The 27,789-nt window shown below is 39.2% G+C and overlaps 1 protein-coding gene across 10 annotated transcripts in view; it reads left to right on the top strand.

Annotated features, from left to right (window-relative positions):
* The window catches only part of CEP170 (centrosomal protein 170), a 127,983-nt gene that overhangs the window by 71,875 nt on the left and 28,319 nt on the right, over positions 1 to 27,789 (top strand). For 8 of the 10 annotated variants that reach the window (XM_029934835.1, XM_029934839.1, XM_029934833.1 and 5 more), the window contains 6 exons: positions 3,186 to 3,662; positions 8,142 to 8,302; positions 8,489 to 8,782; positions 19,588 to 19,737; positions 22,286 to 22,412; positions 24,519 to 26,330. In XM_029934835.1, coding sequence (XP_029790695.1) covers positions 3,186 to 3,662; positions 8,142 to 8,302; positions 8,489 to 8,782; positions 19,588 to 19,737; positions 22,286 to 22,412; positions 24,519 to 26,330 — 3,021 coding nt within the window. The remainder of the gene's footprint in view (positions 1 to 3,185; positions 3,663 to 8,141; positions 8,303 to 8,488; positions 8,783 to 19,587; positions 19,738 to 22,285; positions 22,413 to 24,518; positions 26,331 to 27,789) is intronic. The other 2 variants (XM_029934838.1, XM_029934837.1) reach the window with 2 other exon arrangements.

Below are 27,789 nucleotides of genomic sequence, written 5' to 3'. Positions count from 1 at the left end.
TAAATTTCTATTAAATGGATTATCCATATCACTGTCTTCTTAAGTGGAGAAGCCTGAATGTAATTTAAGGTTTTCCGGTTTATGACCTGACGTCACGATGATGCATATCAGTTACTACACTGTGATACACAGCATGGCAGCCATGGGAAACACTAATGAGTGTGGGACGGCTGGCCCTTTGCGCTCGGTGGCTCTGGGCTGCTGTGGCTCCGGGTTGGGTCCCAGGCTCTTGTTTTTTGTCTTACTCCTGCCATCGATCTGACTCTTACTTCTTGGTGCAGCATGTCTTACTTAATCCTCACTTCCGATTTGCTACACGTATCTGAACAAATAGTAAAAAGATTCTGAATGCTTGACTTTTCTGTTAGTAAAGGTCATGAATATGGGAGTATGGGTGTTATTGTATCTGTCTTGGTTTTTTTAGAGTTAGGTTATTTATTTTGTTTCCCTAATTCTTAGCTATGTTGGAGAGTTGGGGAAAAGAGAGACTTTATTTGTGTACCTACTTTGTGCCAGGCTTTGTTGTGAGTAATGTACATTATCTCACTTAATACCTACCTTCACTGGATCATGACTGTGATCTCCTGGATAGATATCATTACTTCTGATAAGAAAAATGAGAATTAAAGACTTACAGACACAGGGTTTATCAGATCATAACATGCTGCCTTTTCCCTCTTCTGTGCTACATTGCTAGATAACGGATTTCTGGACAAGTTGTGTAAGTCTCAGTTTTCTAGTCCTTGGAGTAAAGGTGACTTCCAAGTAGGCCTAAGGAGTGATAACCTTAAAAACAGTGATGTGCAGTTGATCTAGGCTGTGAAAACATTTTGAAAGTATGTCAGTATTAACTGTGAACTTTTCCTTCACAAGGAAGGAAAATTAGGAAAATATCCCTTTAAATCATACCCCTGGAGCAGCTCTGCATGGCTTTGGCTTTGTCACTCAGCTGCATCATTTTATTTGGGTATCTGGGTGATAGTAGCAGGAGACTTAGCACCCTGGTCCCCGGCCAGCCTCATCCTGTTGCCGGAAGGATGAGCAAAGCAGAATGAATGACTGTGTGAACGTATACGTGTGTGGATAGAGGGGTACACAGGTGAAACAGGACAGGCTTATACACCAGCTGTCCCATATGGAGTGGAGTTGACCAAGTCCACTACACTGCAACGAGCAGGAAAAAAGTCCGCATATGAAAAATTACAAATAGCATTTATTAGTGAGTTCATTAGTATATGAAAAGTGACTAAGTACTTTACTCTTATGGAAGTATTAAATGACAAGCCTTCAGAGTAAACAGAGTCTAAGCGGACATTTTTTTTTATTAAGATCGAGATGAATTAACTCTGAAAGAAATATTATAAACATGACTTTAGTTTATTTAGTCTTCTTTGATCTCTTCTTCCAAATAGCATGTAAAATTCTTGCTTTAATGATGTATTTTCTGATTTTCATTTTGTTATAAGAACTAAGTGTATTTTGATGATAATTTTTACATTGAAAATTGTTTTTGTTACATACTCTGTTTACCTTTTTTTTTTTTTAATGTTTTTATTTATTTTTGAGAGAGAGACAGCATGAGCAGGGGAAGGTCAGAGAGAGAGGGAAACACAGGATCCAAAGACAGGCTCCAGGCTCTGAGCAGTCAGCGCAGAGCCTGACGCGGGCCTCGAACCCACCAACCGTGAGATCCTGACCTGAGCTGAAGCCGGACGCTCAACTGACTGAGCCCCCAGGCGCCCCTGTTTACCTTCTGTGTAGTGTTTTGTTTGGGGCTGAGACTGGAGGGGCTGAATGTCCACACCTTCGATGACAGCACTGTTGCCATCCCATTCTTACTGCCTAAAAGCAGACAGGGTGCTGTTTGTTTATATTCAGAGAGTCCTGCCAGGAAATGAGTTCAGCACCTGAAGAATCCCATCAAGATGTAATATTTGAAAAGGTGCTTCAAGAGGCCAAATACTGCTTCACTTAATTAGGGAATGATTGGAAACACAACTCCCCGTGTTTCCTTCCCTTCTGTTCAGTCACCTGCACATGTTTTCCCATTGGTCTGTTTGAAATGTAGGTTTTATGAGCTTTAGGGAAATGTCTTCATTTCAACTCTCTACCTTCTTAGTAATGGATATGGTTCTTTCGCTTTCTTAAAAATAGAGGCAACTTAATCTTTTTTATTTAATTATTTTTTGCATTTGCACTATCTGATAACATACTTACAAAAAATTTTCAGCGATCATTTCCATTTATGTATTTTGTTTACTTATCCATTTACATATGTTGTATATAAATGGATTTATTTTTATACCTTTATGTTCATTGCTGAGACAGCAGAACAATAGTGATGGCATTCCAGCATCGCTCATGTCTTCTGCCAACTCTGGTTGTTTTGATCCGGAATTTATAATTCAGTTTCCTCCACGAATTCTTTACACTTGTGCACATTCTGACACATGTATAGAAATGTATGTGAATTTTCTTCTGGACTTATTGGCTGGCAACTAAATTTTCTATTTTTAACTTATGTCTTTCACACTGCTGCTTGGATCACAGTGCTGCAAGAAATCCATGTTTTATCTTTAGTTACTCTTTCATTCTTTACAAAATGTACCCATCTTCTCACAAGGATAGCACATCAGTGTGTTGTTTTTGTAACTGGAGAAGTAATGTCTCTAAGTGTCCTGCCGAAGAATGGTAAGTGGAATCATTACTTCTAGAACATTGCTCACATAGCGACCTCACATTGATTTCTACTTTGTGCAGAAGCTGTACTTCATGTTCATAGATATTTCATCCTCCTGACTTGACAGGAAATTCATATTTTTTCTATCACTCTAAGATGTATACATTAAATATGCTTCTCCATCTACATTTGATTTCAGTTCTTTTGCACTTGGATGATTTCTAGATCCAATTTGGAAAAAATATGGTCTAGCCATGCAGGATCCATCTCTTAACTGCTCTGTTGCTCTTGGTCATTGCTGCTGCTTAACTCACATCTTCCATTGGTAACTGAATGCAGTGTTTATAATCAACATTATTTCTTCTCGCTGACATTTGCCAGTTTTTCATCTAGCCTCCAATGTGCCTTCTGATTCTCATGGCATAATGTAAATGGCCATGATTATACACCCTTCTGTGCTAGGAGCTCCCAAATATTTTGAATTTTATCTTATTTTTTTCATTAGGGTGCAGCATAGATGCCAAGCAAGTTGAGGAACAATCTGCAGCTGCAAGTGAAGAAGTACTTTTTCCTTTCTGTAGGGAACCAAGTTACTTTGAAATCCCTACCAAAGAATTTCAGCAGCCATCACAAATACCAGAGAGCACTATTCATGAAATCCCGACAAAAGACACACCAAGTTCCCATACAGCAGGTGCAGGGCATGCTTCATTTACCATTGAATTTGATGACAGTACCCCAGGGAAGGTAACTATTAGAGACCATGTGACAAAATTTGCTTCTGATCAGCGCCACAAGTCAAAGAAGTCTTCTCCTGGAACTCAAGACCTGCCAGGGATTCAAACTGGAATGATGGCACCAGAAAATAAGGTGGCTGACTGGCTAGCACAAAACAACCCTCCTCAGATGGTATGGGAAAGAGCCGAAGAGGATTCCAAAAGTATCAAGAGTGATGTTCCTGTGTACTTGAAAAGGTTGAAAGGTAAAGTGAATTGATCATTTCAGAACTTGCTGTTTTGTGATAAAGAAAATCAGTCTTCACAGTTACCAAACTAGCGCTAGGTAAAAAATTATATGGTAGGAACCTTCAGCTTGTTCAAAGCTTTCTGTTTGATTTTGAAGCTCAGAATCAAGGCATACTACCCATGTCCACCTTACTCATTGAAAATAGTCGGTCTTCATTTCCTTGCCAAAACCAGATGGGTTTTGTGAATTTATCTTTATGCCATTAAAAAGATTTCTTTTTCCTGTGGAAATAAAAGATTCATTCCATTCACCTGTGGAATTCCCTTAGAAGACCTTTCTCATTGTTTTCTTGACTTAAGGAAAAGATATATTCATTTCTGTTCTTCTCTATTGTGATGCTTCCAGTAAAATGTCAATGTCTCGATTTTGAAAGAAATTTTAAGCCATTTGGTAATGGGCCAGAAGTTCTACATTAGTAATATAGTCACATTGGGTTTTTTAAAAATGTTTATTAATTTTGAGAGAGTGAAAGAGAGAGAATCCCAAGCAGGCTTCACCCTGCCAGTGCAGAGCCCAGCGTGGGCCCAAAACTCACTGTGAGGTGACCAGAGCTGAAATCCAGAGTTGGACATGTAATGGCCTGAGCCTCCCAGGTGCCCAGGAATGATACAGTCACATTGTTCACGGGGTTTCTCAAGGTCTTCTCAGCGGTTACTCATGAAACAAAATTCTTGGTTTAGAGATACTGGGAATCAATGAAAATTCAATTGAATTAAAAATGTTTTTGACATTAAAACTTAATGAAACCACAATTGAGTGTTTATTTGTGAAAGAGTCAGTATATGCTTTATTAGTATAACACTTGGCCAAAATTAGTCATATGTCTATACCTGTACATCAGGGTGTCAGCCGAATAATTTTTCCTTTGTTTTGCTAATTAAATATATTTTAATTACTCTATCTTTATTTAATAAGCTATCTTTAAGAGAAATGACTGCATGCTAATATGGCCATTCAGTTACTACACAAGGAGTTAATGAGCTTTAAAAAAAAAGCTGAGGTTACTGTACCACTAACACTTCACCTGGGACTGAATTAGGTGGCAAGTACTCAGTAATTTGCATATACAATGAGTGACTTCACTATCACCGATAAGACCAACCCTGGCTTAACCTGTACTTTGTGCCCTGGGATTTTGGTCCAGTAATGAAGAAATACCTGTTCTGATTTGCTTCTAAAACTTTTCAGGATAGTGAGGTGGTGTGATTACCTAATTCTTTGCTGGGGCCTCTTACTAAATCTAATTATAATCCTAAGCAATTACCTGGCAGATAGCCTCTTCATATGTGATTGTTATCTTCTGCTTCTACCAGATAGTAGTAAATTCATAACTGAGAACTGTATATGTATGTACAGGTGAAAGCTCACAAATAAAGCTACCCACTTGTAAACTGACCGTTTGTAAGAATCGGTGAACAGTACTGATATCCTAGTGTAATATAAAAAGTAGCAAAAACCTTGACAATTCAGAAACAACATGGTCTTCTTCAAACTACTTTTAATAAACGTGCCAAAAGTGAGCTAAAAGATTCTTTTAAAAGCTACCATTTTAAAATACTTTTATCCCTTTATTATAACTTTTTTTAGTCATCATAAGCATTTTCTGTATTAGCTATTATTTGTAAACCATCATTTTTAGCCATTCTCTTCTTGAATAAGGCTGATTTGTAAGCCTGATTCCAAACAGAGGCATTAATGCCCATAATCACACTGTATCTGCGCATTAATGACTAGGTATTTAAAAACTACTAGAAATCATACAAATTACTGTCATCCCTCAAAGTTGATTTATAGGTAGACATTTGTTATAGTCTATTTCCACCGCTCAGAACCCTTCTTTTGGATTGTACTTCAGACCATTTTACAAACCATCCAAGAAAATGTCTTTGTGAATATAACTCAGCTTTGGTTCAAGATAGATCCATTTTATTTCTCCAGATATACTTACAAACGACATTTGACTTTTTCCCAAAGTCAGATATACCATCATTAGACAAAGAATTTCCACAATGTAGGATGTTGAAAGTACATGCATAGACCTTAAATAGAGCTGATTGTGGCGGATAGTGACAATTTTACCTTAATTAGACTTCCAGCTATTATTTGAATCCGTCTCAAAAACTGGAAAGTAAGTAAAATAAAAGCAAAAATCTTTGCTCCTACAAGAGTAAAGTGCACGCGCTTTGGGACAGTGAAGAAAATCATGTTCACAAAGCCCATACACTTTTACCCTTTAGGAGAGTTGCAACTTCTTATGACCACAGCCTTTGACTTGGTACAGCCAGCCTACCCTAAAAAATACTGAACAACTTCCACATATTTAGGCATGGTTGATGATAGATGAGACAGAAGAGAGGAGAGGAGAGTTTCCCAGTGAGTTTTGCTGTTGAGTATAGAGAGAAATCACAGTTCTTACAGGAGGGTTCACCTTGTGTAGCACTGAGAAAGACAAGAAGGAATAACGATATTCTGTGAAAGAAAATGGCTAATCCATAAAGAGAAGTTTTAAACTGTAACTTAAAAAAATACTGAAAGGACGTAACACCACTTATGTGCCAAATTTTACATGTTGGTATAAGAACTTTGGTGTTTTCATGTTGTATATGTGTGTGTTGTGGGTTATTTGGTCTTATTATACAGAAAAATCAGAGTTTAGTTATTTCTGTTCCTTAGGAACTGGATTCCTTTTCTGTTTAGCCAGTGCAACAATGAAGTTGATTGTAAAATAGCATGTGTTCAGTGAGTTTTGTATTTGAATTAGTGGTTTGGTTTGGTTTTGCCTTTCATCTGCTATCCCTAATTTCTTGCTTAATTACCTGAGGGTAGGGATACCATTAATTAAACACCTGTTTGGGGGCTTTTTTCTTCTTTTCAGATTGCATTTTGAATAATTGCTAATTGGAAGAAAGATTTTCAGATTTGTTGTCACATCTGATGTTTATAACATTTGTCAGTTTTGTCTTGCTGAGAAGTGCCTCCCTTCCTGTGGTTTTATTCTCTCTTAGTTTCCCTTGCCTGTTACTTTTTCAAAACATTATCCTTACCTGTGTGCTTTCTCTAGCTTCTGAGTCTTCTCACACCTTTTGTGTACATTTTTACAGCTAGTCCTCATGTGTTAAATCATTAGCACCAGTTAGTAACTTCTAAGTTCATTAAAACAAAACAAAAAACATGAGTGTCAAAATTCTCCTTTCTCCTTTGGACGTGTGCCCTGTGCCCCTCCCAGCCAATGTATCAGGCAGTTCTGATCATGGTCTTGTTTGTCACATTATTCAGCAGGTCTTCAGATTCAGATTTGTAGTCTAGGAGGAGTTCAAAGTCAGACTTCTCACTGGAAGCACTTTCCTACTAGTGAAGCATCCTTTAAGCTCTTCCTCCCTTCCTCGTTTGTGATTCATTCAGTCTAAAACATGCATAGAAAAATTTATGAGTTTCCAAAATATTTATGCTATAATAATATAATTATCACTTGATAATTCCTTCTAATGTACTTATTTAAATCCTGAAAATTCTAAATCATTGAAAACTAATTTCCATAATGTTTCGCATTTAATCCCTAGTAGAACTATGAAAGATAACAGAAAACCTGTTAAGAATCTAATGTTTCAAAATTCAAACATATTCTAACTTGACACTATATATTTTATAGAGAAGACAGATTTCTAGCTGGTTATATTTAGCACTCTGCCATTTGCCCAGAAGGTGGTTAGATTTATATAGGACCTCATAGACTTCTCTTTTCTGTGATAGGCCTTTAGCATGCTTTATTTAACACTTTGAAGCCACCAGAGTTTAGAGCACAAATGTAAATTTGCCAAAATTCTCATAACTAAAAGGACACTTGTAAAGAAGTGTATAGTAATTGGTAGAAACTACAAATTTGTATCTTCATACTAAAATTTTGTATACTTTTCATTAAAAGTATGCTGTGGTTTTAGAAGAATTAAACATTGTCAAAATTTGTCACGTTTTATGGCATTTGGGTTCTATTTTACCGTGTAGTGATAAGCGTCTCAGGAGGATCACTCTTTTTTCTCTTTTCCTCTCAGGCTAGAAGCAAATTTTTGATTGCTAAAGGAGGCATAAGGTTTAGAGGCTGGATTAATGTTTCTTAATGTTATAAATACAGACTACTACAGATGATATAGCTTTGCTTATCTGTTAAGGCATTAATGAATCATCAGAAAGTTAAAATTTGGAGAAAGAAAAGCAGTCCTATTCATTTATTTATAAAGGACCTCATTGTTGGTTGAGAACATTTGAATGTGAGCCTTGCCCGTTGAGAGAAGTTTGCAGAGGCTGTTACTGAGCTGAACATATGACTTGGATTGAAGAGGAGGCCGGGCCAAAAACAAGTAGCGCTTTTGTATATGCGTCTGATTTTCTACATGGGACGTTCTCCTTCCCTGTTATGTGGTTTCTCTTTTGTGTCCAGGAAACAAACATGACGACGGCACACAGAGCGATTCGGAAAACGCTGGGGCTCACAGGCGCTGCAGCAAGCGCGTGGCTCTGGAGGAGCACCTGCGGCGCCACCACTCGGAGCAGAAGAAGCTGCAGAAGGTCCAGGCCTTGGAGAGGCATCAAGACCCAGCTGTAAGTCAAACTGCTTTTATGATTGCGTTCTTTGACGAAGACACTCCCAGAAAAAGGAGGTCCTACTCTTTTACTCAGAGTGCGGGAAGCTTGTGTCAGGAAACTGCTTATTCAACACCACCTACAAAACTTGAAAAAGCAAAATCTCCAACAGCAGATGCCAAAGTGGTTTCTTTGTCTTTCCAGACTAGCTCTACGCATCACAGAGGGGGGCATGGTGTTCCCCATGGGAAATTGTTAAAACAGAAATCAGAGGAGCCGTCGGTGTCCATTCCCTTCCTACAAACTGCATTATTGAGAAGTTCAGGGAGTCTTGGGCACAGACCAAGCCAGGAGATGGATAAAATGTTAAAAAATCAACCTACTTCTGCCACTTCTGAAAAGGATAATGATGATGACCAAAGTGACAAGGGTACTTATACCATTGAGTTAGAGAATCCCAACAGTGAGGAAGTGGAAGCAAGAAAAATGATTGACAAGGTAAATAATTGAAATTCGGGGCTGGTGGTAGTTTTCTTTTGGTGTATTTGACTGTTGGAAATTATTGGAGGGTCAGCATGAAATGTTCTCATGCAGTCTGTGGTATGGGAACTTAAGGATTTTGTGAAGGAACTTCAAAACTAACAGTAAAACCAAACTGCTTTCTGATTTTATTCTGCTGGTACTCTGAACTTGCCTGAGTTCCATATGTAAATTCCTTTCTGTTTATAAGCTGTTTGGACCTTTTAAAGTTGTGCTAATATAAGATAGAATTTTAAAGCCATGTACTTTGTGTGACCATTCTCTCTCTGCATTTACATAAAAACGACAAAACAAAGCCAGGCCGCTCTGCCTCTGTCAATATAAACATAAAGGTCAACTGGTTCTAGCTCACCGAGGGTTTCCTGCCTACTGATTTCATGTCAGAAACAGGTGCAAGTGTATGTTTTAGTCAATTTTGTTCTTTGTCCTTATTTTCTTATCTTAATTTCTGTTCACTGCCTTTGGAGATAGAAAGGAAGATATGGAAACAAAATCTGTTTCATTATGATATTCTGAATTCAGCCACTTACATGTATGCCCAGCCATGATGATGATTTACATTTTAGATGTGTTCTTTGATGTTATTGGTTAATGTGTCTAATGATTGTGTTGTTTGGTTTTAAAAGCAGTTTTTATCAGTTTTTTATCGGTTTTACCTATAATTATGAAAGTTGATTGTAGAACCAGCTAATTTACCATGTAAGTTTGGTTAAATATTAACCTCTTGTTTAAGTTGTTACTCAGAGCGTGAGCAGCCTTAGCATCACTTAAGAGCCTGTTAGAAATCCCAAAGAATCTCAGCCTTCGACTGAATCACAATCTGCTTTAAAAGCAAGAGCTCCGGGGCCCCTGCGTGGCCCAGTCGGGTGAGCAATTGACTTCGGCTCAGGTCATGATCTCACTGCTTGTGAGTTTGAGCCCTACGTTGGGCTCTGTGCTGACAGCTCAGAGTCTGGAGCCTGCTTTGGATTCTGTGTGTCCCTCTCTCTCTGCCCCTCCCCTGCTCATGTTCTGTCTCTCCCTGTCAAGAATAAATAAATGTTTAAAAAAAAATTTTTTTTAGAAGCAAGATCTCCAGGTGACAATTCATGTGCATCTTAACATTGAGAGGCACTAGCTCAGATGATGAATTCACAGGGCTTTCAGGGAGTAGGCAAGGTACAACTTCGGGGTGTAGGAAAATTATTAGGATTTAAGATTCTTTTATGTTCTTAGTCTTTATTTCCATTTTGGAGTGTGTTCTATAGTATATGCAATCTTTTCTTACATTGACATACATATATAATTTCAGAGCATGCATTTATGAGGAACACTTGCACAGAATTGTTTACTGTTGGAGTCTATGACTCCAGACTTTCAGAGACCCATTAGTCTAAGAGAAATAAAGCAAGAAAGAAATAGATGAATATAGCGAGTTTTCTGATTATATTAAAAGAAGTCTAAGGACACCTTGTTGGCACAGAAAATGACTCTTGGTGTCATTGGGAGTTGATAGTGACATTTCTTTCAGATTATTTTAAAGTTCCTAACTTTCTGTCTGGCCATTGAAAACAAGGATATTGCTGTCTAAAAGATTGTCACATGCAAAGTAAAGAAATACGTTTTGAAAAGAATAGAAAGAAATTTTTTAACTCAGATTAATACTAATTTTATCCTATTATGCCTTTGTTTGGTTTATGGATATTCATAGTGATCGATGTTGACTCTATTAGGTTATTTTATGGTGAGGGACTATATTTTCATATTGAAGAAGATGAATACCCACAGGCAGACAGATCTGCAATTAAGTTAAACTCCGCTTACACCAGATGCGTAACCTTGAGTAACCTAACCTCTTTGAACCTCTTTTTCTTGTTTTCTAAAATGGAAGAAAGTTCACCAGATTTTATAAAAAGAATTCAAATACGTCATATAATTCAAATATACAAAATGCATATCACAGTGCCTGTCTTGTCATAAGACATCTAAACATGTTAGCTATGTTATCACCCTTACCAGCAGTCTCCACATAGGGATCTCTACACAAGGTATGGATAAATCCTGGGAAGTTTTTTCAGCCTAAAACGGTCAAATCTAAAGCCATAGGGGAAGTCAAGAGAGCAGACTGTCCAGGACAGCAGAAAGCCAAAACACAAGTCACTTGTGCACATGAATCCTAGGAAACTGCTGGATAGAGAGGATGACCACAAAACCTGGTGCATACCTGCTGTGTGTAATTATCGTAAGCATTTTTTTTTCCCCAGTAGCAAATTATATGGTAACACTATGAATAGAGAAAACCAAGATTTTAAAGCAGGAATCATTTAAGGGAGTAATGGCTCTCTGTGAATGGTCATTCCTAGAGTTTGTATAAACCAGAAAACAAAGCTGCCCATAACTGTAGGGAAGAGTCACTGCATTTTCTCGTAAACACAGAGAAAAAGAGCTGAGAGTTTACTCATGGTGGTTAAAGCCAGATGCCAAATTAGGTTAAAGTCAGACCCTGGGAAACAAAAGCAGGGAAGCAGGAGTCAAATGTCTGAAGTAACCTTCAAGTATGGAGAAAACAGAGACCAGGACTGGCCGGAGGTGCTCTGGGAGGGAGTCCCACTGCTCGGAGCAGTTGAGGTGTGTGGACGGAAGTTGGGGCCTCGGCTGCTCTCCATCTAACTCTCATTGTTTGGCCCTGAAAACTTGCATGTGGTCTCTTTCCTTTTTCACTCCATCATTTGAAAACTGTTTTATTTCATTGATTTGTTCTTTTCAACATGAACTGTATGCCAAGCTTTGTGTCAGAAAAGAGAGGTTCAAATTGAAAAGACAGAGTTCTTCCCCTCAAAACTTGAGTCTATAAAGGAATAGAAATACCCAAGTAAAAACATGAATTAAAAATAGTAATGCTGAGTGCTTGGCTAGACATTAGCTGTTGAAGGAAGGGTCCCAGCAGCTTCCAAGACAAGCTCGGGTTAAACATCCCACCTCCAGCGAAGTGTTTAGTTGAGCAGTCTAAAGACCTGCGTAGGCACTCACCGTCAGGCCAGCCTGCTTCATTTTGATCATAAGCTTTATCACTACTCACACTTTCCTAATTATTCACCTCCCTGCTCCCCCAACTACATGCACACACATGCATACACATGATTGTAAACTCCGTAACTGTGGGAACCGTGCCTGGCATTTTATATGTCTTTGATATGGAATTTAATTGCCAACTGAGCTCATTTTTAAGCAGGTGGAATCAATCCCATAGCAGGTGTGGTGAAGTAGAGTTTTCCAGAAATATGGAGCATTCTGTTCCAAATATGGAGCATGAGGCTGTGGAAGACTTGTTCAGAGGACCACAGTTATTTAGAGACATGAGATCAGACTAGATATTGAAGGCCCTTTTGTATCATACTAAGGACTTTAGATATTTTAATGCTGGAGAATCCCTGAAAACTCTTAAATAGGGCAGGGACATCTAATCATTGTCAGAAGTGTGAAGAATGGATTGGAAACAGAGAAGGCAATTAAAAAGCTGCTGATGTGTCCAATAGTAGTTAGTTAGAAACGTCTGAGTCTTAGATAAGAGATCTGCGCTAAAGTTCAAAGTTAGGAAATATTCAGGATTAGCTCAATACAAAATAATAGATGAGATTACCTGGAATGTACAGAGGGAGAGGAGAAAGTAAGAAGTTCTTAGCAACACCAACACTGGTGGACAAATGGAGTAAGAGTGAACAAAGGAGGCTGCAAAGGATCGAACAGGAGACAGAGAACCAAGAGAAAATAGCACACTGGAATCAGAAACAGAATCAAAAATCAGTAAACCACAGCATCACATGATAACAGCATTGAATGCCTTTTCAGTTTTTCCCCAAAATACATCATATTCCCGGGCCTAAAGAAAATAATTAGAATAGGTATAATTTAGGAGAAGTTGCATGTAGTTAAAATAGGATCTCCTTAAAGAAATTACCAAGCTGAAATGCCATATCTTTGCTTTTCTGTGCTGGTTGTAGTCAAAAGGTACTGAAATATCCCTTTCGCAAACCCCCGGTTATGGGTTCATGTTGTGTGGTTGTCAGTAGAGAGCCTTATTTTATTCATTGTCCACAAATTCAGTTCTTTTTATAACACAAATGCCTGTTGTTTATAAAGACCTCTTAAGTTTTATGTCTAAGCTTACATGGAGATGCGCTAAATGAGAAAATGCTGGTCACTTCCTGGACGAAAGGTAACTGTCTTCCGTAGTGGTGCTCGCCGCCCAGCCCTCCCTTTTCCGGCCTTCCTCCGGGCTCTAGAGAACCCGTCATAGTAACCAGTTTCTTCTTCCCACTCCTCCATCAAAACAGACCCTGCTGAGGGAAGAGGAGATGTTATCAGGGCTATATCCTAGTCTTGCAAGCAAAGGGAGAAAAACTTTTAGAACAGAAAGCGAAGTATTAAATTAACAAAAAAAATTGGTCATTGTAGAGCGTTTGAGGTGCTCTCTTGAATAAAATACTTTCCATAAATTTCCTGCCTTGAATTTTGATTCTTTCCATATATCCCCCAAAATGCCTCTTATTAGCATATTCTCCTCTCATGGGCCTTGCATCTACTGGTGCTGTTCTCCAGGCCACCAGTGGTAGGGAGTACCAGGAAAACTAACAAGGCTAGAAACACAGGATGAAGAATATCTACAGCCCAAAGAAAGTCAGTGCTGAGAACCTGAATCCAGCTGCACACAGTGTGGCATGGGGGTCTTACAAAGCCTGAAATCCACAGCAGGATGTTAGATTAGATCCAAGTCAGAGCCAGGGGAAGCCTGATAAACCCGAGTCCGTCTTGGGTGACTGTGCCGACCGAGCACAGAAGGGCAGCCTGCCCCAGGTGCGTTCAGACGCAGGGTCGGATGTGCCTGGGGACAGACTGGGAGAGCAGCTGAAGCCCTGAGCTGGGAGAGAGGACCTCGATAACAGGCAGCATTTTGATTTGGACTAACATTTGCTTCTACTTGGTGCCAATCCAGAAACTGAGTTCATGGGCCAAAGCAAACAGCAGTCCTTAGCCAGCAAATTCTGAGGGCCTCGTTTTTCTTCCTCTTTTACTAATCTTTCTTGCCCTCTTTCCATTGATCATTTTTTTAAAAATCTTTATCACCAGGATTTATATCGGTCACTGTGATTACTGCTCCTCTCCCCTTCCCAGTGCCCCTTCACAGCCCTCCTCTGGGACAGGCGCCCGTCTCCTGCCGTGTTAGTTCCCAGAGCCTCACAACCCAACCCTCAGCCTTCTTCCTCAGTCAGACGCTTGACATTTACTAGGCCTTCCCCCTTTCCTTCCCGTGTTATTATATGAACTCCTGCTGATTTCCCTGCTCACATTACTTGCCACCTACAGTGCTTTTGCACACCTAGCACACCTTGCTCCTTCTCCCAATTCACTCTCTGTACGCTTTGTTTTCCTTCTAGAACTTCCCTTAGCTAGTTTATTTTCTTACTGTTCTTTCTAGAGTGACTGTATTTGTCAGATCATCTCTGTATTTCTTGTGCTTATTAGAACAGTGCCAGCATATAGCAGACACTCAGTCTCTTTTTAATGAATGGATGAGAAAAATCCATTCCGTTTCGTGACACGCTTTTTAATTTTTGTCAGTATTTGTATGTTATTAGCTATAGACAAGCTACTTTATTAAATGAATTTGTAGATTGGTTGCATTCCTCTGCAATTGGTCCTCTACAAACAGGTCTTCCTATATTTTTTTATTTGCTGAAGGTGGTTTGTATCTTAATCTTAACGTAACTTGTTAAAATGTGTCGTTTAAAACCTGGGTGTGTCGTCGTGCTTCGCTTTGTCACTTTGTCAGTACGAAAGCTGCAGAGTGTCAGAGGTATCAGAAGAAACACATGTGTTTAAGTCTTAGGGGAATTGTCTCGATTAGTAGGAGACTGGAGTTGCCTTTCCGTTTCTAGCAATACCCAGCTAACAGCACTTAAGAATCTGCTTGGCAGGGAAGAGGTAAGAAGGTCATTGATGACCAGCTGTGTTTTAAGCATGAAAGGAAGGAATGCGTGCTAAGGAAATGAGCCAGGAAGAGAGGCATTGGACATTTTCAGTGTAGAAGCATGAGATTAGACCTGAGCATGGTTTGAGGATGCGAGAGGAGGAGGTAATAGAAGATGTTAAGCACGCTGGAAAGGGAAGAGGTCATGGACCTAATACTCTGAGGGAATGGGAAGAGTCAAGGACCACAGGGTAGGGCAGGCAGAGGGCAGAGATCTGAAAGCATGTTTTTACACAGACAGACGTAAAAAGGAAGAGGATCAAACTAGATGGTGACTTCTGTTTAACCCTGAGGTAAAATTCACATAACCTTTGCCAGTTTTGCCATTTAAAGTATGTATTTCATTGGCTTTTAGTGCATTCACAAAGTGGTGCAACCATCAGCACTGTCCAATTCCAGGGCATTTTCTTCACCCCCTAAAAAAGGTGCCATCCCCATTCCATTTCCCCCAGCCCCAGGCAGCCACTAATCTACTTTCTGTGTCTATGGATTTGCTTCTTCCGGGCCTTTGGTATATGCGGAATCCTTGAATATGCCACCATTTGTGAAGGCCTTATGTGGCTGCTTTCACAAGCATAGTGTTTTCAGGGTTCATCCATGATGTAGCATGTATCAGTATTTTATTACTTTTTATGACAGATACACCCTTGTGTGGATATACCACATCTTATGTATCCATTCATCTGTAGATGGACATTTGGGCTCTTTCCACCTTTTGGCTGTTGTGAGTAATACTGCTGTGGACATGCATGTACACATGATTGTATACCATGATGAATTATAAAATGTCTTTCTTAACCCCATTGAGATCTTTTTTCCTAAAATTTTAAATGAATTTTCAATGTAAAAGTTGATTACAAATGTGTTGTAAAAATCACAGCACTAAACATTTAGAGCCATTTTATTGATTGATTTATTTTATTGATTTTAAAAGGATTTCTCTTTCTAAAAATGAAATTAGATTTTTATGGAAAATTACATGTTTGAAGAAATTCTCTATCAAGTCATCGTGATTTTTGTTCCTGGATGTTAGAAGCTAGGATTCTGCATCGTTCTAGTGTCAGGTGATTTTCAGGGGAAGCTTTGCTGCTGACGTGAACTGGGAGAGACCTTGCTCTCCCTGCCCGGGAGGTCCTTGCTCATTGAGGAAGCAGTCGTCCTGCCCACGGGAGGCTGAGGCTTGACGCCTTGATCGGTGCACTGGCGCAGGGCCCTCGTTCAGTTTAAACAAGCCCACAAAAACCTGATCCCTAACGCTGTGTTCCTTATTTCTATGGAAAGTTGAAATCTGAATTTCAGCTGATATGGAAAATTTTTTAACTCCTAAATTAAGGACTATTGCTGTTTAATTACCATTTTGCTCTGCATTTGTCCTACTATATTTATATGCCCAAGCCTTCCCCTGTGTCCATGCCTTTTCACACTGGTTTCTATTTTGTCAAATAAGCAAAGCTCCTCATCTGATGTTACCAAATATAATTGACCCTGACTCTTTGGTTTGATATACCATTACTCCCTCTCCCACCCCAACTCTCCAACTTCAAAATTAGAAACCATGGGCATTTTCTGTACAGTCTGAGCTTTTAAATAATAATGACACTGATGATAACATGCTAGTGAAAACTCTAAGGTCGAACTTTTCACAGGCTTGGTTTGTATTGCATATAGTGGTCTTTTATCATCTAGAGAATATTCATTTCTTTACATTTAAAACTAAAGATCTTATGGAAATTTTGTTTTAACTACAGCGTGCCACTGCATGGCTCAGGTGACTGTCTTTTTTTTTTTTTTTTTAGGCTTCTTGTATTGGATTTAGACTCCTTGAGAGCAAGGGCTGAATCAAGTATATTTTTGAAGCCCCTATGGTGGCTAGCCCAGTAGCCTATAAATAGTAAGTCCCATACCTCAGTCCCAGTTTGTTAAAATTATTTAGAGTAGTTGCTGAGATATAGATGTGAAATCCCAGGGTGAGATCCCAAATATCACATGCATACATTCAAAGGAAAAGAGTAAAGACGTGTACTGGGAGTGGAATAGCGAGGAAAGTGCTATCTGTGCACCCTGGATCTGGAGGCCACGGGTCACTTCCTGAAATAGAGATGCATCCGCCTTGATCAAGGCACCTAGAAGCATGAGCATTCTCCACCCTTGACATGAATGAGTTCTCTTTAAACATCTCCCAGACCCACAGAGCTCAGACTGTGCAAGTTGGAAAAGAAAATTTCTCTTGCCATCTATTTCTCCTTTTTTCCCCATCTGGAAGAATTAGAAACTGACAAACTTGGTGTGGAGAGCCCTGCCTCACAATTAGACAGGCATCTGATCTCTCTCCCTTCCTCACTTAAAAAAAAAGTCCCTAGCTGAATGAGAGAACCAGCTTTTGTACATATTGGGGGGGGGGGGCGGCGGTGATTGAGCCAAGAGAAGGGAAGAGAAACAGGAGCCTGGTTAACATATACGACGTTTGAAATGCCTCTGAGCCGTCTGTGAGGAGAGAATGACGGGCAAGCGTCTGTCTGTAGTTGGAAGTTGAAGAGAAGCCATGGTTGGTTGTGGATGAAATCACCTAGGGACAAAGTCTACAGTGAAAGAGAAAATCTAGCAGACATGGTTTCAAGTTTGGTCCAACTGTTGGATCATCTGTCAGTTATATGTACTTTTTGACATGTGAAAACTTTAAGAGTTTTCAGACACAGCATGTTTATGTCCTCTTTGTTTTCACAAGAGGGGATGTTTTCACACTGCGACACAGTAGATTTCAAGCTGGGCTAATCGTTGCTATCATTAATTTTTCAGGACACTCAAAAATATAGGTAGGAATTTTGAAGGCTTCTTTCTCCGGGCAGTAGTGCTTCAGCCCTATTACTTGTTTGGGCACAAATAATGAGTTAACTTCTCCAACGGATGTGTGGATAGCGGTCCCCGATGCTCTATAGGGAATCTGTGGAGTCATCTGAGTGTTCTTTCTGTGCTAGGTCAGCCCCTCTTCCCTAGAAGCTTTGCTTCTCTGTGTGGATGTCTTTTGTTATTTCAAAATAGCGTCAGAATGATTTGGAGAGATTAGGTTTTGTTTGAAACTCTTGGTGCTTCAGTGTTTGAGGAAAACAAGTCTTTGAAGTCCATTTTGAGTGTGAAGTATCTAAGTAAATCTCACCAAGTCAGAAAATCACCTGAGGTCGTTTGTAAATTAACATGCCTGAGAGATACCGCATGCACATACTTGCATGTGGGCGTTTTTATGTTTTACTCCCAAACTTGAGTTAGATTTTTTCCTAGTAATCATAAAAATAAGGAAATAAATTTCCATAAATTTAGAGTCCAGTGACTTGAGTTAGAAGAAATTTTTAGTTTTCTTGTAAGATAGTCCTAAATAACTCAAGTAGCTCTAATCTGCTTTCTTTACAAGTGGGACTAGAGGCAGAGACAGTATTTTTACTCTTGTTGTTGTTGAACTTATTAATTCTGACGTTTAACAAAATGAAACGGGTTTGTTTTTTCCCTTCTGGAAACTGTGCTTTCATGTATTATTAAAATCCATATTTGATTTAAAGTTAGTAATATACAGTTTGCTTCTAAAGCAAAAGTAGTTTGTATATTGAGAGGGGTTCAACAGAATATTAAATCACAATTCTTGAAAACTGTAAGTTCTATTTGAATTAAATATTAAGTAATAAGGCCATCTAGTGGTAAAATTTCCAAGTTTGAGTGAATTTGAAAATCTGGTGTTTCCTTTACTAAATGTGGAATTCAGAATTTATCAGGTGTACTCTATGATCGTTGAAAAGCTTTCTAGGAAATAGTTTAACCTAAGGTATTTCCCCATTTTTATAGCAAAGAAGGCCCTTTGATTATGTTCCTAAGATCTTTTCTACAAAGCACCAGTTCAAACACATAATATGTTTCTTGATTGTAATAATTAGAGCCACAGATAACACCTATAAATAATTAGCATTGGGAACAAAGAGATTTACTAGTAAATAAAATGGAATGTTGCAGTTTTTTGTAGTTACCACCTTTTTCCAGTCTGTTTGGCAATGTGAGGGCCTGTTCTGTTCCAGGAAATCAGTCAGAGTCAGATCCTGCCCTTGATCAAGCACATGATTGTTGGTCTCTGAATTTAAATATTTCACAGGTGCTGACCATAATCATCAAGCTTATTGAAAATGCTGATCTGTGGGAGTAGACCCAAGATCTGCATTTTGAAGGCCTCTCAATGATTTCTTAGGCAAATAAAGTTTGAAGATCTCACTGTATTCCATACAGAGACCATACAACAAACTCTGTTCTTTGGGACCTTAGAAAATTCTAAGTAGAATTTAATTCATCTATGTAAACATGTTAAACATGTTAGGAAAGAAACAGGTAAAATTATGTTTACAGTTTTGCAACATGCTTCTCAAAAATAAAGAGCCAAGAGATAAGCTGAAAACAAGCCAAAGTGTATTCTTTTCTAATGTGGCATTTTTATAATATTTGACATTATTAACACCTTTCAAGTGTAATATCCTGAATGTTTCTTACTTACCATCAGACAGCACTTTGCTGCGTATTAAAAGGGATAGTTTGACTTACATGAGCTGTCACGCCCAGTTCTCTTCTCCAGCTGTCACTCCCTGCCTTAAACAAGTCTCCCTGATTACTGAATTACCTGTCAAAATCAATTTGCAATATTTTTATTTGCCTCTGAAGTTACTGATAACACTCACATTAATCTGGTGCTCAGACTTTTCATTTATAAAATAATTTCTCCTCCCAGGTATTTGGAGTAGATGACAATCAGGATTATAATAGGCCTATTATCAATGAAAAACATAAAGATCTGATCAAAGATTGGGCTCTCGGTTCTGCGGCGGCGGTAGCGGAAGAACGAAAGCCACTGGGCCCTCCTGGATTTCACAACTCAGAGGTACACATCTCTTCCTCATGTGTGACCCTTGACACACAGGAAGTGTGAGTTTTTATCATCTGTAGCTATATTATTTTAAGTGATTGATATATTCCCTTGAAAATACTTATAAAAACTAAATTCTCACAAATTAATTCGTTTCTAATAAAAGCCTAAGGCAATTTTACAGTAATTCTGTTTTGGTTTTTGTTATGTTCTTTTAAATTATGTTATTCTGCTCATCAGTGAAGGGAAAATGTTAATTTCAGTAAGCAATTAATGAGCTTACTGGTCTGATTGGCATTATGAAATAAAACAAAAAATATACACCAGCCGTGCCGTAGGAGGGCCCATGTTTAGAATGGAAAGATCTGTAGATCCATCAGGGCAGAAAGGATGTGCCAGGTACTGTCTGGCAGATAGAACTTCTGTGCCTGAGTTAAGTGCCAAGTGACGGTGCAGCACAGCCCCGAACGTTGTTAGAACAGCCCGAAGTTAGCCCAGGGTGGCGCGGTTCACCGGCCTGGGCAGCAGCGTGATGCAGCAGAGCTAGGAAGACCTGAGGCAGGTCCCAGCACTGCCCGCTTTGTCCAAGGGCCTCTGTGCAGGTCACGTCCCCTCCCGTAGCTGCTCTCTTATCATCTATGCAAAAGCGACTGTTGATAAAACCTATTTCCAGGGAGTTTAGTAAAGTATATAAAGCACCTAGCATGGTAATTGCCTGAGATCTATGTCCTCAAAACATGGTTATGCCCTTATCAGAAGTGATATTAGAAACTTCATTCCACAATGATGTCAGAAAGAAAAAGTGTAACTGAGAAGTATTAATTCATTATTATTTATTCAGACAATCAGAGCTAACATCCAGTAGGAACTTTCTTGTCCATTTTACAAATAAGGAAAACTGAAATATGTAGACGTTATGTTGACCAAGGTTATAAAACTAGTACCTTGTGGAGCTGGAATGTGAACTGTAAACAGCCCTGTTTTCTTAACTCATTCTCTTACTCAGTATGCTACACTACCTCTCCAGAAATGAGTTAATTTATACAAATAGTAAATAAAACAGTTACAAATGAAATGTTACATTTGTAAGAAATGTAAATAGAATATTTCTATACAGGGAAATCCACCTATTTATATTAAAATGGTCCCTTTCTGGTGTGCCTGTGCCTGAAAGCTATTAGAGTACTTCTTGCATTTCAGTGTCCTGCTTCCTTCCTTGATCTTACAGAACTGTAATTCTGGTTTCTGTTTCATAAGATGCTTCATTACTTATTGAAAACAAGTGATACTTACCAGGGCAGTGTTTTGGTGTTCTCATTGCTCTAGGAATGGTTCTGGTGACCATGAACTTTGATATAAGACTCCCTCTTCCCTTCCCCATCCCCTCAACCCATCCCAAGTGGAACTGATACATAGCCCAGTATGTACATGCCTTGGAAAGAATCCCCGATACAGGCCAGGAGAACCTCTTCACAGAACACAGTGTGTGTATCAGTGAAGTGTGAGGGGCCCTGGGACTTCCTTCCTGCTGAGGACCATGAGCAGTTAGCAGAGTCCTGAAAGGGAATTCACAGATCCAGCAGGCTTTGGAATCCTTAAGCTTCGTTTTAGGCACATCACCATGTGTACTTCCTGCGTTAACCTATTCTGGAAATCATATATGTAGCCTGCTTGAAATATTTACTTCATCTGTTTTTAGCCTGTGAATCTGACACTTAAGATAGTGTTTTGAATAATTTGTAGTACAGTTTTGGTGATAGCTTTCCATTCTTTTGTTCTCGTTCCAGTTTCAAAATTAGCCTTGAGTTAGATTTTTTGTGAGGGAACATAATTTTTTTCTATTCTCACGAGATCTTCCAAATGAAATGCCTAGAGTGCCCTCAGGTTAAAAATTATCAGTATATGTCCATAGGTCTGTGGAGCTATTTCATGACTTAAGTTCCTTTTCACACTTGACTATGAAAGTTCAGCGAGCACTTACAGTAAGGCCAGATCTAGGCTTGTGCAGGTCTAGACTCAGACTAAAAGGTTAAGTGATTTCTAGCGTCTGGAGACAGCGAAGTGTTGTTGAAAGAAGTCTAAAGCTTTGGGGTTGTTTTTGAAATCCTTGAAGATGTGACCTGGCAGCTTTAATGCTCCTTGAGATTCTGGAACCAGTCTCCTTCCTAGAAGCATGCAGAGGGTCAGAGAACAACTCAGGAATAAGTCTGCAGACTCCTGCTCCAGAGAAGGAAGCGGAGCCCACTTTGCTGTTGTAGCTGTGGGGCCCCAGTGGCACACCCACGTGTATCCAGCCACAGTAAATGTTAAGCTCCAAGCATTTATTTTGGTGCCATCATTAGTATTTAATAAGTAGAGAAAATTATACTGCATTTACAGTAATGATAAGATGTAGTTGAAAGGGGTACCTAGAGACTCTTCATTCTATATCTGAGGACCCTTAAATGATAATAAACCAATGTGAGGTTTAAATATGGCTTCGTATGACAGGATAATGTGACTAAATAGAACTCTCTCCTGACTAAATAGGCTATTATTTCGTTTCCTTATTTTCCTCCTTTAGGAAGGTGCATCTTCATCTGGAAACAAACGCTGGGTTTCACAGTGGGCTAGTTTGGCTGCAAACCACACAAGGCATGATCAAGAAGAAAGGATAATGGAATTGTCTGCACCTGTTCCTTTAGAGAATGGTATTTTCTTCCTCTCAGTCTCTTTTCTGTGAATCATACATCAGTTTTTTAAAAAAACAAGCTAAATCTGTATGGTGAGAAGTAAATTAAACCTAAATAAACATAATCACATACTCTCATACTTCTACTACATATATGATTTTATTTGCTCTAATAATGCCGATATCATTAAAATAAAACCCTAACTGAAGATCAAAGGTAATTTGTAGATGAAACACACATATATATGTATTTTTATATATGACATATACATAAAATGAAAATTTTAAAGTAAGGTTAACACAGTTCAAAATTACAACATCCATTAATAACATCAATACAGATATTTAAATGCTACTTTGTATGTTTAAAAAATGTTCAGTTTTAATTTACTTAATATATCTTTTGTAAGTCTGTATAATATGAATTTTTTCCAGTAATATTTCTGTGGACTGAAATAGAAACTTTCTTAAAACAAAAATGAAATTTTATGCCTAATGATTTTAATTTAGATTCAGTTAATTACATTCTTAATTAAAAATAAAACTCTCATGGAAAATTTGCATGTGGCTTTTTATCTGTATTCTTAATTTTATTATTGAAAGCAAATGAAGATTTATTTTGTCTCTGGCTTATGACACCCCAAAATTGTGGTTTAGGAATTTTGTAAACATTACTCAGCAAGCATCTGAGCAAGGTACTAGGACAGGTATATCATTTATTTACTATAGAAATTAGAAGTAATTGAAAGTATTCCCAAAAATCGAAGACTGAGTGATCTACAGATTGATCAACATAAACTGGATACTGTTCGGGGAAACAAGGCACCCAAACAGAGGGGTTCTGAGGGGCTAGATAAACTTAACCAAAGAATACATTGTAAAATTAGTAAGCATTAACTGTAGAAAGAAAAATTCTACCCTTGTTATAAAATAAAACAACCCCCCCGGCCTTCATTATCTCATTTCTGTTTCATCATATTCTAAATTGACTCCTTTAGCTGATAAATCCATTTATATCTTAAAATATTCTTGTTAAATATTCATCTTAAATGTGTTAGGAGCAGGACAGTGTGATAAATGTCAGAAAAATAAGGAAAGATAAAACGGTTCTTACATTTTAGATGCTTCTAGCAGTCTTGATAAGACATAATATAGTAACTTAATGATTAATTGCTGAAGTTGAATCAATAAGTTTAGTACCTGTTTTCCTGTATCATACCATTATATTGCTGTGAAATTTAAGTGTTGAGAATTATAAGGGGAAAAAAGAAAAAAGACTTACAGAAGCCGTGTCTTAGTATCTTGTCTCCACTTATGTCCCAAAGATTAGAATGCTTGATAGGTTAGTTTATAGGCCCCACACAGATGTATACCTTTTGTCAGAAGTGCGTTTCATTTATAGGAGTCGGGAAAATCCTTAAGTGTTCTCAATTTCTTTAACATGGAAACACCAAAGTATGTATTTTCTCTTTGGCTTCTACTTACTTGTAAAAAGAGAAAGTGATCATGTGTTTCTCGATGAGGTGTTAATATACCATACCATATTTTAAAAATCCATCAGTGTTTAAAGTTATGATGATTCCTGTGATCTTGTTTCACATTTATACTTTTTAAAATTCTTTTAATTGGTATTAAATTTTTTTTAGAAAACCTAGTTAAAGTTTTTAAAAAATAAAACCTAAACCATTAAAAACTAGATCTAGTATTCTTATATGATTGAAAATGTATATTGAGGCCTTCTCTGTGCAGTTCTGTAAAACAGTTTCTTGAGCAAAATGTCATGGCGGAATACATCACAAGACCAAGAATGAGCACAGTGACCTCCCCTGCCATAAAATACATTGAAGGAAAAAGAGAGCAACAGGTGTTGGATTAAGATCGGATGGCCCCAGTTTTCATCTCCCAAAGCTGCCTCTCTCGACGCCTCTGTTAGTAACCCGCCTGCTTTATGTCTTGGCCCCATTCTAGCTCTTGAAACTACTCTGTTACAATGCTGGTGTGTTCATTCCAGATTTCCTTGTACCTTAAGCCATTTAACTTACACCGCAAAGTCTAATTAATATGATATTCCATGTTGGTACATTTTTGCCCTAATACCTTTCTTCCTTGTGGTTTTATTCTATAGATGCAGACATCAGTGAGTCTGGCATTTCAGTGAGAAGTCCTGGCTCAGCGACATCCTCAGCCAGTCAGGGAGAGAGGAGGAGGCGCACCCTTCCTCAGCTTCCAAATGAAGAAAAGTCCAAGGTTATAACGCAGAGGTCAGAGATAGGAGAAAAACAAGACACGGAACTTCAGGAGAAAGAAGCACCCACACAGGTATACCAGAAAGATAAACAAGATGCTGACAGAGCGCTGAGCAAGATAAACAGGGCAGTGAACGGGGACGCTGTTAAAACTGGCGGAGATAATAAAACTTTGCTTCACTTGGCCAGCTCTTCTGGAAAGGACAGAAGTGAAACGGATAAGGAAGCTTCTTTGGTGAAGCAAACATTAGCTAAAATTCAGCAACAAGAACAGAAAGAACAGGCTCAGTGGATGCCTACCAAGTTGTCTTCAAAAAATATTTCAGGTCAGAAAGATAGGTGTCAGGAAGAATCCTTTAAACAAGAGTCACAATCTCAAGAAAAAATTCCAGGACATTCTACAGGCAAAGGGGAAAGGATGATGCAAAATGAGGGCAAGCGAAGAAAAGCTGAGGAGGGTCTGAAAGGTCAAACTTCAAAGGGCGGAGACAAGAAGGAATCCGCCAAGTCATTAGTGCGACAAGGAAGCTTCACTATAGAAAAACCTAGCCCAAACATACCCATAGAACTTATCCCTCATATAAATAAGCAGACTTCATCTACACCCCCTTCTTTAGCATTGACGACTGCCAGCAGAATACGAGAAAGAAGTGACTCTGTGGATACTGACTCTAGTATGGACACAACCCTTATTCTGAAAGACACAGAAGCAGTAATGGCTTTTCTAGAAGCCAAGCTGCGTGAAGATAATAAAACCGATGAAGGCCCAGATACCCCCAGTTATAATAGAGACAACTCCATTTCACCGGAATCTGATGTGGACACAGCTAGTACAATCAGTCTGGTTACCGGAGAGACCGAAAGGAAGTCAACCCAAAAGCGAAAGAGTTTCACGAGTCTCTATAAAGATAGATGTTCTACGGGTTCTCCTTCCAAAGATGCTGCAAAATTGTCCTCATCAGGTGCCAGGGAGAAAACGGAGAAGAAAACAAAAAGTCGTTCCGCAGATGTAGGTTCAAGAGCAGATGGTCGTAAATTTGTACAGTCCAGTGGAAGAATAAGACAGCCTTCCGTAGACCTAACGGATGACGACCAGACCTCCAGTGTACCTCATTCTGCGATCTCTGATATTATGTCCTCTGATCAGGAAACTTACTCTTGTAAACCTCATGGAAGGACTCCACATACCTCAGCGGGTGAGCATGCACATTCCAAACTGGAAGGAGGCAAAGTGCCCAAGTCTAAGACCTCTCCCGTCACACCTGGATCATGCAGCAAGTCCACCACTCTCCCTCGGCCTCGACCCACCAGGACCTCCCTCCTGCGCAGAGCACGCCTCGGCGAGGTGTCCGACAGTGAGCTGGCTGATGCCGACAAGGCGTCCGTCGCCTCTGAGGTGTCCACCACCAGCTCCACGTCCAAGCCCCCCACAGGAAGACGTAACATCTCCAGGATCGACTTACTGGCTCAGCCCCGTCGAACGAGGCTCGGCTCTCTGTCAGCTCGCAGTGACTCTGAAGCGACCATCTCGAGAGGCAGTGCCTCCTCACGGACTGCAGAGGCCGTCATCAGAAGCGGGGCCAGACTAGTACCTTCTGATAAAGTCTCTCCTAGAATTAGAGCTAACAGTATCTCTCGACTGTCAGACTCCAAGGCCAAAAGTATGACCTCAGCACATGGCTCTCCTTCAGGTAAATGGGTCCAGACTTTTTATAATATTAGCATATTTCTTTTATGTTTTGGGACTCCCCCCCTTTTTTTATTAATGTCTAGTGTTACTTCTAAAAATATTCAACAGAGAGGTTATGCTATAAAAGGGTATTTTCTCCTATAAAAATTATTTTAGTTAGCTTAGTAAATGGAAAATTCAGACATTACATACCCTTCCTGTTAATGTCCTAGGGCAAAATAATGACTTCAAAATTAGAAGTATATGGAACCCATTTAGGAGTTTTAGTTGCCTGGTTGGCGAGGCATCTGGACCCATGCATCAGAATTAGAGAAGGAATAACATTGTACTGCTAAAAGCATGTGTTTGATTTTTAAATATCCTCACGAGATTCAAAGCCCTTAATCCAAAGAAAAGCAGTATATACCTTTTATTATTCCTTTCAGGGCTAAGTGAAATAATTGCCATATTACCCTTTCTTTCCCATTTATTTAGAAATGTTTGATATACATTTTAAAGTTCAATCTGTTTATGGTTGGGGCAGGTGAAAACTAATCCTTGGTTTATTCCAGTGGAAGAAGATGGATCTGTGAGATAATCACTAGGCACAGATGGGTCACCCTGGGCTACAGAAGTGTAACTGGTTGTGGGCATTGTCTCCTACAGCCCTGTGCTGTCCCTGACCTAGCATAATTAGCAGTCATTGAATGTAATGGTTCCAAACGTTACTTACTCCCCACTGAATTTAACTGCTTCTAGCATATTTGTCTGTCTGTACCTTTGTATTCAGAGCTGTAGCCAGTGAAAGTATGTGTGTGGCCAGAGTTCTGGTCCAGAGATCTGTGTGTCTCCTGTGAGCACCCGCTCAGTACTTAATTATCGGCCTCACTTCTGGGTATGGCTGGAAAGGCCTGGGGGGTCGGAGGGGGAGGGAAGACTTAAAGGTTTCTTATCAGCAAGCATCCATGTGAGCCAAGTCTTGGAAGAAGAGTGAGAGGAAGGTTGGCATGCAATTCTGTGTTCATGGTTTTACATCTACCACCACGTAGCCCACAAGACCCCGAAGGGTGCTCTGCATGTTATTTTTTCACTTTCTACTCCTCCTCTTTCCTTCCCACTACTGCCTTCTTCCCCTCCACTCATGTCTCCCTCCCTCTCAGTCAGCGGCTGCGATGATGATGGTCAGATCTGTGGTAGGAATGGATGTAGGCTGAAGATAGGTAACACACAATCATAATTCCACAAGAATGGCGCCATCTTCCTCAGTAGCGCCATCTCCCTTCTGTGCTTCAAGCTTTCATTGGGGGTTCATGCCGTTTTTGCAAGCGTTTTAAAACTGGCTACTCAGTCTTTTGGTTTATGTTCATTGTTTTCCTGTCATTCCTTATGGCTCTACCTCTTCAAGTCACATTTCCTTTGTGCTGCATTCTATGACATGTACCGTGATGAGGTTTCATCTGCCACATTGCCTGTTTGATCAT

Source organism: Suricata suricatta, chromosome 3, assembly GCF_006229205.1.
Source record: "Suricata suricatta isolate VVHF042 chromosome 3, meerkat_22Aug2017_6uvM2_HiC, whole genome shotgun sequence".
Lineage (NCBI taxonomy): Eukaryota > Metazoa > Chordata > Mammalia > Carnivora > Herpestidae > Suricata > Suricata suricatta.
Note: the sequence above shows the minus strand (reverse complement) of the source record. Positions and strands in the feature narration are given on the sequence as shown.